Raw genomic sequence first — 13,348 nt, 5'->3', positions numbered from 1 at the left:
CTTAAAAATCCTTGAATAAAAAAAGGCTTGAATAAATAAAGGGATTATCTATAAAAAAAAACTAAATATTTGGAAACTAATTTACACATGTCTATATAACATGTGGATGGATCAAAGAAAGAAAACAGAGAAGTTAGGAAATATTTCAAACATAATGAAAATGAGAACACTGTATATCATTTTTGTGGAATTCTGCTTAGGGGAGATTTGTAGTACTCAATACCTATATTAGAAAAAAGAAAACTCTCAAATCAATTATCTCAGCTTCTACCTTAAATAATGAGAAAAAGAAGAGCTAATTAAACACAAAGTAGAAGATTAAAACAATAAAAACTAAAGAGAAATCGATGAACTATAAGTGAAAACAACAGAGAAAAATCAGTGAAACCAAAAGCTAGTTCTTTAAGCAGATCAATAAAATTGGTAAACCTCTAGCCAGACTGACAAGGAAAATGAGAGAAGGTGACACAGACATGTTCAAAGTCATTAATTATCATGGAAACCACCCTAAGATACAATTATATCCCTATCATAATATCTAAACTTCAAAACACTGCTCATATCGAGTATTGGTGAGAAAATGTAGCAACTAGAACTCTATATAAAATGGTACAGCCACTTTGGAAAAGAGTTTGACAGTATCTTTGAAAGTTAAACCCATCATATGATCTAGTCATTCCACTCCTAGGAATTTCCTCAAGAAAGAAATGAAAGCATATGTCCATACAAAGACTAGTTAACCAAATTCATAGCAGCTTTGTTTGTAACAGCTCAAAACTAGACACAACCCAAATGCCCATCAATAAATGAATGGATAATCAAACTGTGCTGTGTTCAATGAAATGGAATACTACTCAGCAATAAAAAAGGAGTGAACTATTAATACATGCTAAACATAGATGAAGCTAAAAATAATTTTACTGAACAAAAGAAGCCAGACCCACCCAGAAAAAGAAAACAAACTGTATATGATTACATTTACATAAAATTCTAGAAACCACAAGCTAATATATAGTAATAGACAGCAGACCAGTGGTTGCCTAGACAAAGGGAACGAGGTCAGAAGAGAGGGATTACAAGAAAATTTAGGAGGATGACAAGTATGTTCATAGTCTTGAATGTGGTGATAGCTGCACAGGGGTATATATACATAAGTCAACACTCATCAAATTGTATACTTAAAATATGTGCAATTCATTGTATACCATTGTACCTCAAGTAAGCTGTTTAAAAGATTAATGGACAAATATGAGTAAATATGCACATAAATAAAAAGTTGGTTTCTTACCAGTCATTCACACTAATCAAAAAGGAAACATTAATTTATTTGGAACTTGGTAAAAACATCAGTGAAGGCCAAAAGGATCCATTTGAATTCATTTTGTTATATCTAAAATCAACTTAGAATGCACTACATGGTTTTACTCATAAACTTATTAAGAAAACAAGATACTGTGTTTCCAAAAAATTATATACAATACATACCTACCAACAAAAGATCAAAATAGGTCTTTCTCTTACTAATTTCTGTAATTCTAGATCTATGATCTTTCTAGTTTTGAGATTTCTTCTGCACAGCATAAATTTTTATGCACTTTGGTCTCGTATTTTACATGATCGAATAAGAATACTCTTATATGGCTTAAGATTTTTCCATTTCTGGTTCAGTTCGAATAGGATTGAAAGTCCTCATTACATGTGCCCAAGCCCTGCAGAAACAGAGGTTATACTGTGGGAGTGTGTTCATGGGGGAACTGCCCCCCATATATGTTACAGTTCTAATTTGTTCCAGCTACAGTTATAATTCTGCCCTGAAATTCAGGGCGTGGAAAATGGGAAAAGATTAGGCTGCTGGAGAGAGGGATAAAGTAGGTTACATCTGATTCTAGGGTTTTTATTTCAAACAGAACTTAAAATTGCATGAGATTCTTCAGGTTATTTTTTTTAAACCTGATCACTTTCCTAGATGGGATAATAATCCCCTTTTCTGCCTTGCAATCTTCCCATCAACATAGAGTCTACACATTAAAAAATATCTTAAACTGAAGTAATGATGCCAAATACCATTTTAACATACAATTTCTTTGAAATATATAGCACACAAACAAATTCAGGTTTATGTTGCTCAAGTGTCTCATAAAACTTACCATGAGCAAGCCTTCAGTTGGTGTATAAATCGATATGTCTAATATGTTTAGGCATATTTTTAAATGTGTATCTTCAACATTGAATGCCTTGTACTCTTATTTATAAACATCCTTTGTTTCAAAATTTTTTCAAAACTATCACAAAAACTGTGTGGGAAATGTGTGTTTTTATAGATTGGCTTTGTCTGCATAAGGGCATTCTCTAATTGTTTTATATCTACATTTATGTATTCATCTCTTTTCACACCCAAACACTGTAACGGAAACTATATCATGGTAGAGCTCAAAGACTTTGAAATCAGAAGACGTGGTCCATCCCCTGTACCACCACTAGCTCCAGCCCCCTGGTCCTTTCCTCTCTCTACCTGCTTTTTCAAACAGTATATAGGAATGATATTCACAGGATTGTAGTGAGGATAAATCAAAGGAATTGGGTAAAACTTTTATCCAAGAACCCAGCATATACTGAGTGCTCAAAAAACTAGAGCTACCTTTTTTTTATTGTTAAAGATTTTATTTATTTATTCATGAGAGACACAAAGAGAAAGAGGCAGAGACACAGGCAGAGGGACAAGCAGACTCCATGCAGGGAGCCTGATGTGGGACTCAATCCCGGGACCTCAGGATCACGCCCTGAGCCAAAGGCAGGCGCTAAACCGCTGAGCCACCCAGGGATCACCATAGAGCTACCTTTAAACTTCAAAAATTTTAGGACAGGACCCAATGATTATAAATTATCTCATTACATAGCAGGGGGACTACACTGTGTCCTAATAGGAAGGACATACTTGAAAATTATTGTTTGATCAAAAGGAATAGTTCTTGGAAAAGCAGAGAAAGCCTGAAAATAATAATATAATTACAGTAAAAAGGCCTAGTTTATTTTTTATTTTGATTTTTTTTTAGTGGTCATGAACTCCTTTATTTTTTTAATAATATATTTATTTTTTATTGGTGTTCAATTTGCCAACATACAGAATAACACCCAGTGCTCATCCCGTCAAGTGACCCCTCAGTGCCCGCTACCCAGTCACCCCCACCCCCGCCCTCCTCCCCTTCCACCACCCCTCATTCGTTTCCCAGAGTTAGGAGTCTTCATGTTCTGTCTCCCTTTCTGATATTTCCCACTAATTTTTTTCTCCTTTCCCCTTTATTCCCTTTCACTATTATTTATATTCCCCAAATGAATGAGACCATACAATGTTTGTCCTTCCCCGATTGACTTATTTCACTCAGCATAATGACCTCCAGTTCCATCCACACGTCGAAGCAAATGGTGGGTATTTGTCGTTTCTAATGGCTGAGTAATATTCCATTGTATACATAGACCACATCTTCTATACCCATTCATCTTTCGATGGACACCGAGGCTCCTTCCACAGTTTGGCTATTGTGGCCATTGCTGCTAGAAACATCGGGGTGCAGGTGTCCCGGCGTTTCATTGCATCTGTATCTTTGGGGTAAATCCCCAGCAGTGCAATTGCTGGGTCATAGGGAAGATCGATTTTTAACTCTTTGAGGAACCTCCACACAGTTCTCCAGAGTGGCTGCACCAGTTCCCATTCCCACCAACAGTGTAAGAGGGTTCCCTTTTCTCCGCATCCTCTCCAACATTGTGGTTTCCTGTCTTGTTAATTTTCCCCATTCTCACTGGTGGGAGGTGGTATCTCATTGTGGTTTTGATTTGTATTTCCTTGATGGCAAGTGATGCAGAGCATTTTCTCAAGTGCTTGTCGGCCATGTCTGTGTCTCCCTCTGTGAGATTTCTGTTCATGTCTTTTGCCCATTTCATGATTGGATTGTTTGTTTCTTTGCTGTGGAGTTTAATAAGTTCTTTATAGATCTTGGAAACTAGCCCTTTATCTGATATGTCATTTGCTAATATCTTCTCCCATTCTGTAGGTTGTCTTTTAGTTTTGTTGACTGTATCCTTTGCTGTGCAAAAGCTTCTTATCTTGATGAAGTCCCAATAGTTCATTTTTGCTTTTGTTTCTTTTGCCTTCGTGGATGTATCTTGCAAGAAGTTACTGTGGCTGAGTTAAAAAAGGGTGTTGCCTGTGTTCTCCTCTAGGATTTTGATGGAATCTTGTCTCACATTTAGATCTTTCATTCATTTTGAGTTTATCTTTGTGTATGGTGCAGGAGAGTGGTCTAGTTTCATTCTCCTGCATGTGGATGTTCAATTTTCCCAGCACCATTTATTGAAGAGACTGTCTTTCTTCCAGTGGATAGTCTTTCCTCTTTTGTCGAATATTAGTTGACCATAAAGTTGAGGGTCCACTTCTGGATTCTCTATTCTGTTCCATTGATCTATGTGTCTGTTTTTGTGCCAGTACCACACTGTCTTGATGACCACAGCTTTGTAGTATAACCTGAAATCTGGCATTGTGATGCCCCCAGATATGGTTTTCTTTTTTAAAATTCCCCTGGCTATTCGGGGTCTTTTCTGATTCCACACAAATCTTAAAATAATTTGTTCTAACTCTCTGAAGAAAGTCCATGGTATTTTGATAGGGATTGCATTAAACGTGCAAATTGCCCTGGGTAACATTGACATTTTCACAATATTAATTCTTCCAATCCATGAGCATGGAATATTTTTCCATCTCTTCGTGTCTTCCTCAATTTCTTTCAGAAGTGTTCTATACTTTTTAGGGTATAGATAAAAAGGCCTAGTTTAAATTCCATCTTTGGCATCTTAATTAAATAACCAATTCTCAATTTTACTCTACTGATCATCTCATAGTCTGCAAAATGGACGTGACCATTTTACAGCAGGAAATTCTTGGTGAATATGTACTAAGAGATTAAATCAAAAATATTGTCTATAAGAGTGTTTTCTATGTTTTTATCTGTCTGATAGTGCAAGATTCCTCTCACTTAAGGAAAAGTCATAAAATTGAATGATACATCTCAGTATATCAGTCACTAACAGTCATGTATTTCTCTCTAATGATAAATATATGGAGTAAATGTGGCTCTACAGGACAGTAATTGCATTAGAAACTGAAGCACAAAGTTTAAAGCTCATGAAGATTCAAAGAGCAATTAGAGACCAAATGAGAACCCTATATCCACTTATAAAAAAAAAAAAAACAAGTACTGAAGAGTCATGCATATCTTGAAGTTCACTTTTATTTTTTTCCAAACAAATGTTCTTAGTCTAAAAATTATTTTATCCATTTCACAGGTCTCCTGTTATGGCTGGAGGTCTCTTTGCTGTGAATCGAAAATGGTTTTGGGAATTGGGTGGCTATGATCCAGGTTTAGAAATCTGGGGAGGAGAACAATACGAAATCTCTTTTAAGGTAAGTTACCAAGATGCTCTTAAACTCTGTCTATATAAACTTGATGATTCCCATAGAGTGTCATCATTCTGTTTTGTGACCTATGTTACAGCATGACAACAAAAATAGCTATGTCATCTTTCCAAGTCAGCTTTTGGATGAGAGAAGGTGCTTCCTTCTGAGGCATTCAGTGGGATATAGGAACGCCATCAAAGAAATGCATAAAAGATGTAATTCAAAATCCCATTTGCAGGCAGAAAACTTGGTGTGCCAACAGACCTGCTGCTCCACCGACAAAACATTCCTTTTACAGCATTTAAACCACATAGGTAGGGAGATCCCTGGGTGGCTCAGTGGTTTAGCACCTGCCTTTGGCCCAGGGCATGATGCTAGAGACCTGGGATCAAGTCCCACATTGGGCTCCCTGCATGGAGCCTGCTTCTCCCTCTGCCTGTGTCTCTGCCTCTCTCTTTCTTTCTGTGTCTTTAAAAAAATAAAAATAAACCACACAGATAAAACGAATTAAGACAAAAGTAATTGGGTTACTGGAGTTTGTGCCCTTTGTATTTATTTTAGAAATAATGGTTCATATTTTAATCATAATCAGTTGTTCCAAAATTTCAGTAACAGAAAAGTAACTTAAAATATGAATAACAAAAAAAAATATGAATAACAAATTAAGGCTCTTCTTCATATAATTCCATAATATATGATTGTTTTTACATATTTTTATCTTAAATTGCCCAGGTCTCTACTTACTTTGACCATAAATACTCAGTAAAATTATATATGTTATTATATATATGTACAGACATATGATAGAATTCAAGTTTCAGGGTTTATGAATGAAAGGAATTCACTATAACATATGAAAACCAGCCAAGCAAAGCAAAATAAACTGTTTGAAAGGTTGTACTCTGAATCTCCAAGATGTTTTTTTTTTTTGAAAAAGTAATTTCATAAAGGAAAAGAAATTTGTTTTCTTTTTTTCTTTATCATTGTTATTATTTATACAGAAGATAGATTGATTTTGCAAGATTTATCATACTAAGAAACAATCTTTTACTAAATAAATCATTTTTCCTAATTACTTCTATTTATAAAACCAAACGAATTCTTGATGAGGAAAAAATAATCCTGAGTACAGTAAATTTCAATTTAAGAATCCAACTAAAGTCTTTGAATTTATGCAGAGAAAGAAAATGATAAAACTGATCTTTATAAAACTGTAACAGCTATATTCAATATGTTAACAAAAGTGTTATGTTGTCCTCACAGTGTCAAAAAAATAAATATCCTTAAGGAGAAACTGAGGAGGCCTGATTGTAGGTTTCAGGACATCTAGAGGTTTCTGTCTCAGTCTTCGGGCAGTAGTGCTTGAGATACCATTTGGTAAATTTGTGCCTTTTTTCACCATCATTCAAACACATCTAATCTCACATCTAAAACACATTTTAAAAACCTTTTTGTAGATACAGAGTTTTAAATCCTTAAATTTACCAATTTTGTTTCTTTCTCTGTTATAGTAATAGCTCCATACTAATCACAGTGTATATGACAGAAGGTAGTTTAATAGTAATAACGATGACAAAACTACATTTACTTACTGGCATGTGCCAGATGCTGAGCTAAATGTTTGGTATACATCATCTAATTTAAAGACACGACTCTAAGAGGTAGGTGTTATTCCATTTTACAAATGAAGAAACTGAGACTGAACGTTTTAAAGACTTTACATTAAAAAGTATTTTAAACTTTAAAGATTATATAAATTACCTAGTGCTGCTTTGGGATTAAAATGCTCCATTTCTGCTTAACTGCAAAGAATACAGAACCAGTCCTACCAGTACCACTCTAGAGTTCATTGTGAACCCATTAATCTCTACATAAACTTTCCTCTCATTGAAAAGGCAAGTATCTTCAGCCAATAGGATGACAGTAAACTTACTGCTGACCCTGGAAAAATAATACTGATTATCAGACATGGCTCAAAGCTAGGTGCACAGTTTGCAAGAATACCTTCAACTAGAAAAAAGAGATTATTACGTTTGACCCCAGCATTAAGGGAAAAAATAGTATTGTATCTGCAATATCTTCAGAATTCAAGGGATGCTTTTCTACTTTTCACTGTTAAAGATTTTTTTTTCTTAAATACTGTTAATTCACAGATTCTTTAAGTTTAAAATGTTATCAGGAACATTAGGCGAGAGATACTCGGCTTTGAATATCGAGCTGAATGATGGATAAAATTGCTATGGGAAGCCTAGAGGACTTGCACAATATACATTTGCATTCTAAATCACAAAAGCATTTCTTAAACAAACATAGACTTGCGTCTCTCATTCTGTGTCACTTGTATCTATCACACTTCTTCTGGGTGACCTGAGATTTTCTTACCCCATTTCCTATTTTTCAGTTATCTGTCATTCTGAAGGATATAATTGGAATACAGCCCTGTCGTCTTTGTCTAGAAACCATGGCAACAGCGCTGGAAGTTCAGGACTAAATTGCCCCAGGTTGTTTGGTTGGAATGACAGATTCTTTGGCAACAGCTCTTTCTTACAGGGTCCCATTTCAGACATATCCCTTCATTCTTCTTGCTGTTGTGTCCTGACCTTGCAGTTCCTGTCCCTCCCTATTAGTATTTGTAACATGAGGAAGACAAACTTAAACAGGCATGGGTAGAATTCGCATCAAAGCAAGGAGAATTTTCTCCATGTGAAATGAATCAAAAGAACCATACACACCAAAGCCTGTGAAATGGTATTAAAAATAAAAGAAAAATCAAACATCTGCATTCTGGGACATATTCCATAAATTAGGATTAATTTTACAGGGCAAAGCACTGGAAGATATACATTGGCTAGCACACGAGATCCAGGAAATACATATGGATAACTAAGAGATTGCAAGTCTCTTTCACACTGTACTATAGAAATTATTTTAAGTGTAGAACTTACAAGCTCCGATTCAAACTATCTCTATCTATGGTCATTATCAGGCATCATTGCTCTCTGTCTACTCTTTAATCAAAGAATCATTTTACCACAGTTTATGACAAGGTTCCATCACTAAATAAACTATTTCTAGAAAATTCTGCTGTACATTGAGGGCTTCGTTTTTGGTCATACAGTATTTGGTTAAGAGTGCTCCTCAATTTTCTTTTTCTGTAAATCTCCTTTCTTTTTCTAACCCCTAATTAGATGAGTAGATTTCATGCCATAACATAAAAGCCAACACAAGTGTAATTTTCAGCAGGCAGTTGAGGAAAAGAGCTCTCTAGAGAAATGATCTGTCTGCCCAGTCTTCAGTCTCATTCAGTATGAATCTGAACTCCTGAACGGCCCAGAATTATCCAGCTGTCTTTGAAATGTTGCTAGGTTAGCCAGCTGCTAGGGAGGAGAAAGAAACATTCAGTCAGTCGTTCAACAAGGTTTTATTGAGCATCTAATTTATTCCAGGCCTTGTTCCAGGTACTCATTTTGGAATTGCACCTGGAAACAATGAGGAACCCAAAACAGACTGCACGGTTTAGCGCAAAAGAGATAACCCACATTTTTAAATGTTGTCTACCATTTGACCCACTGAAATAATATTAAAGTGTAACGGGTCTCTGACTTTTCAGAGTGCCTTTTTACATCCACTCACCAAAGATAAAGGTCCAATTGTTAGCATTTTCAAAAGATCTGCCCTTCAATCATAGAAAACTCTTTTCAGTAAGTAAAAATGAGCAATACACACTAATTACTCAGCCACAAGAAATTTAGGATGAAGCCCAGGGATTGTATCCCACCACATTCTCTGGGACATGACATAAAGCTTAGACCCAGATAGAAGAGCATTCAACTTGGTTTGAGCTGTTCTTTTCCACCTCTAGAGGCTTATCAATGTGGTCTCACATTGATCCAGCATTTCTTGGGCCATTTGCAGTCAGGAAAGAGCCCTTGATCACTAGCCTTGGCTCTGCAGAAACATGCCAGCCTCCAGGAGAGATGGCTACCCTATGTCCTAGAATTAATTTAACAAACCTGGAAGCCTGCTTCAAAACCATTCTTACTGGGGTAACACACTACACAATCACCTTTCTTATGTGCTGTCATCCTTTCCATGTGTTGAGTTTAAGATTCAGACATTCAAGGATATTTTATGTCTCATAACATTTCAGGGCTTTTCTGTCATTAATTCATTCAACAGACACTTATTTATTAATTACTGTGTGCCAATTCTGGGATAAACTCTTAAGATGCAAAGATAAATGTGAGAAGATTCTCGCTATGATGGAGCTTACTTTGCAGTGACAGCTAGAGAATCAATTCACTGCAATTACTCCTCATTAGTACTGTTTGGAATATATTTTATTTCCATATCACAGTAATAACTCAGGACATATGCAATAGCCTGTTTGCTTACGTCCCTTCCTGTATTCTTTCCCCTTCCAACCAATATCCACATTCATTTATTTCCTAAGTTGCTTTATTTTCCTCTCCTGGAAATTCAGTTAATTACCACACAAATCAAATGAATGTACTGAATCATAAACCATGAGTCTTTCCATCAGTTTTCTGCCTCACCTGTCTGAATCTACCCAGAAAACCAACTTACTAGTGTTTTTCTTTCCTTTCCAAAAGATAGAAACTCATATTTCCATTTCTATCCCTATTTATTGCAGAGATTTTAACTAACCAGTCAGACTTTATTCTATTCCTGAGAAATTTGTTTATTCTCCCTATTAATATTAATCAGCAACCTTCACCTTGAGTATGTGCCATGCAAGCTAGACTCTGCAGAAAAAGGCAAAGGAAGCCCAGTAGAAGTCCTTGGATCAAGTACAACTGAGATGAGTCTTTCATCCATTAAAAATAAACATCAATTAGAGCAGGAAAGCAAAAAAAAAAAAAAACTACATTAAAAATTCCTCTAAAGTAAAACATATAAATGTGCATTTATTCACCAGCCTTCTAATGTAAGAGAGGTCAAAGTTTTTCCTTCTGCATTTGGGTCCATATATTGGAATAAAGGTAGAGGTCCAAGAACCATACCCATACTGCCTTTGCTATGAGTTCCAGTTTGGTTTCCTTTCAGCAGAATGAGAACTTAAAGACACTTGGAAGCTTTCTTAATATGATAACAGAATCCTTTCAATTTTTTCATAATTCTGCCCAATCTTTTATTGTTACTCCATCCATACTTAATTTGACAGCAAATTTTTTAAATAACAACCCAATCTTTCCAAACTCCTCAAATTAGTTTTGGCATGAACAACAATTCTCTCTGCTTTCATAACCATATTTCATCAGTTTAAGTGATATTTAATTAAGTTACATAATTACAATTTTTTTAAGCTAGCATAATCATACTTGGGAAGAAAGGCAAAAGTTACATGCTTGCCTTTGAGGTAAGCATGTAACTTCACTGCTGGGAGCAATAGATTCCAGGTGTACTCAACATAACCTGTATTCAGTGCAGGTTCACCATAATATGAATACCATTCAATACATTCGCAGAAAGAATAGAGTGATGATTAATACATTGACTTGACTAACCAGAGATTCAGTCCTTGCTGTCAGAAACTTTCAATCTAGGGGCACCTGGGTGGCTCAAATGGTTAAGCATCTTCCTTTGGCTCAGGTCATGATCTCCAGGTCCTGGGATCAGGCTCCACATCCGGCTCCCAGCTCCAAGGGGAGTCTGGTTCTCCCTCTCCTTCTGCCTCTCCCCCTGCTTATGCTCTCTTTGTCTCTATCTATCTATCTATCTATCTATCTATCTCTCCCTCTTTCATGAATAATTAAAATCTTTTTTAAAAAAAGAAACTTTTAGTCTAATAAGAAAAAGCTCATGCAGCAGAGGCAGGTGTGTTGCTACCTTTGCATACAGGTAGTGTTCTCACTTATTCCGTTCAGGTCTAGGGTGAGGCTCTTCTTTCCAGTCTTTAGCCCCACCCAGGTGCCCCAGTGCCCGGATGGCAGGATGGCTGCCCAAGGATGTTTCATGGCAATGTTTTGCAGTGCTGAACTCTTGCCCTCTGTACCCTGGTTCTACAAACCAATGACCTCTCTTGTTTTATCGTTGTCCCTTCTTTTCCTTCCCTCAGATCCAGTCTTGTGTCATCTCTATAAAGTGGCCAAAAAAAAAATCAGCTCAGAAATAAGCCTCTGGGGTTTCTTTGAATCTTTGTTTCTACTATGGTGTAGCTAGGGAAGAAAATGCTCCTGGAATAAAAAGAGAAAATGGAAAACACATTGAGCATGACCAGATGAGTACTTCAAGTTATAATCCTACCACACACAAATAAATATATTCACTTTAGAGTAACTACAATATGTCTGAGATTTTAATAAACAGCATCCTGGGGGTTTTGTGGGGTTTTTTTTTAATCCCTTTGTGACTTGTAAAATCTTTTACACGGAGCTACCTGTGTTCCAAAGTTCTGGACATTCTATTCTTCCTGTGGTGATGGTAACAATTACTTGATCCTTTAACAAGAAAAAGTAATGAGTTAGCACTTAAAGGTCATTGAATTTAATTTCTTATGCTATTCAACACTAATGCAAGGTAAAAATATAACTTCTATTTCCTAATTGTGAAACAGGCCATTGCCTAGTTAATATTAAAGCAAGGATTAGAATTCAGGTTTGCTCTCAAAGCCATTAACCTAATTTCTCTAAGCTAGATAAATAGAAGACTTCATGCAATTGGTAAAAAAAAAAAAAAAAAAGTAGCTACTGTCACTCTCTGAAACCACTTAAAAAAAGGAAATGCAAAAAAAAAAAAAAAAAAGGAAATGCAGGTTCTTCCTATATGATTTTTATTAAATATGAAGGCTGACAACTCTTGTTATGATTTAATATAAAATTATTTTCTTACTATCTTCAAAATGCAATAGGTATTCAATAAGAATTGAATATACAAAAAAAAAAGAATTGAATATACACACACACACAAAGAATTGAATAAACACAATAGGGACTAATTATTAGTATAAAACATTCAGTTCTTTATTCAAACAAGATAAAGCCATTAATTTGGAATTGTTATAGCTCAGCAAACAATATATTCTAGAGCTTAACCTCATTACAGAGCTTCTCAAACAAACATGAATTTTATTTGTATTTAAACAATCAAAATTAATAACTCCACAAAATTAGCTAAATTTAAAGTTCACTATGTGGTACTTAGCCACCAAAAAATTTTAAGTAAACTTATACTTCAACAATTGAATGTTCTCAATGACAATAGATTTATAGCTTTAAAATAAAAAAGATCTTCTCTGCAAGATCACTCAAAAAAAGGAGAACTAGAAGCAGAAACAAAATACCAACTTTATCCTTGAAATTATCAGATATCTTATGCCCAACCACAATGTAAGAATAAGAATGTCATATGCAGTAACAGTGTTCTCAGCGATGATAAAACAAGACCATTGAAAGATGGAATGACCACAGCTACAAATCTCACTTGAAGCCTGCAGATCTCAAGTCCCCAGAGTAATTGGCACATCCTAAGAGGGGAAATCAACAACACTTGTTTGAAACAATAGCAACAGGTGTGGTTACTCGTGGCCAGGGCTTCCCTTGATGAAGTTTGGCACAGAAGAGAAGCAGCAAATCAGAAGGTAGGAACAGTTCTAAAAGAGAGATAGATAGATGAGCCATATTTGCAGGAAGCATGCTGTTATTGAGACAAAATGGAGGAAAGATCCCTGTTATGCAAGCCGCCTTGCAGCAGCCAGTTCCTGTTAGAGGTGAACAAACATAGGCTAAACTAATTCACTTACACATGAATTTTGAGTCATAAAGTGAATATCTACTCTAACTGGTAAGAATTCTATTAAAAGATTAATAATAAAAAAAGATGAATAATAATAATTTTTAAATAAAACAGCATATAATAATAGTACAAGAAAAAAGGGAC

At 35.5% G+C, this 13,348-nt stretch overlaps 1 protein-coding gene across 1 annotated transcript in view; it reads left to right on the top strand.

Moving 5' to 3' along the window:
- GALNTL6 (polypeptide N-acetylgalactosaminyltransferase like 6) overlaps positions 1 to 13,348 on the top strand; it is a 1,143,667-nt gene that overhangs the window by 1,019,686 nt on the left and 110,633 nt on the right. The window contains exon 8 of the mRNA XM_026017526.2: positions 5,338 to 5,455. Within this exon, the coding sequence (XP_025873311.1) occupies positions 5,338 to 5,455 (118 nt within the window). The remainder of the gene's footprint in view (positions 1 to 5,337; positions 5,456 to 13,348) is intronic.

This window comes from Vulpes vulpes, chromosome 9, assembly GCF_048418805.1.
Source record: "Vulpes vulpes isolate BD-2025 chromosome 9, VulVul3, whole genome shotgun sequence".
In the NCBI taxonomy this organism is placed as follows: Eukaryota; Metazoa; Chordata; class Mammalia; order Carnivora; family Canidae; genus Vulpes; species Vulpes vulpes.
This window is presented reverse-complemented; position numbering and strand designations above follow the sequence as displayed.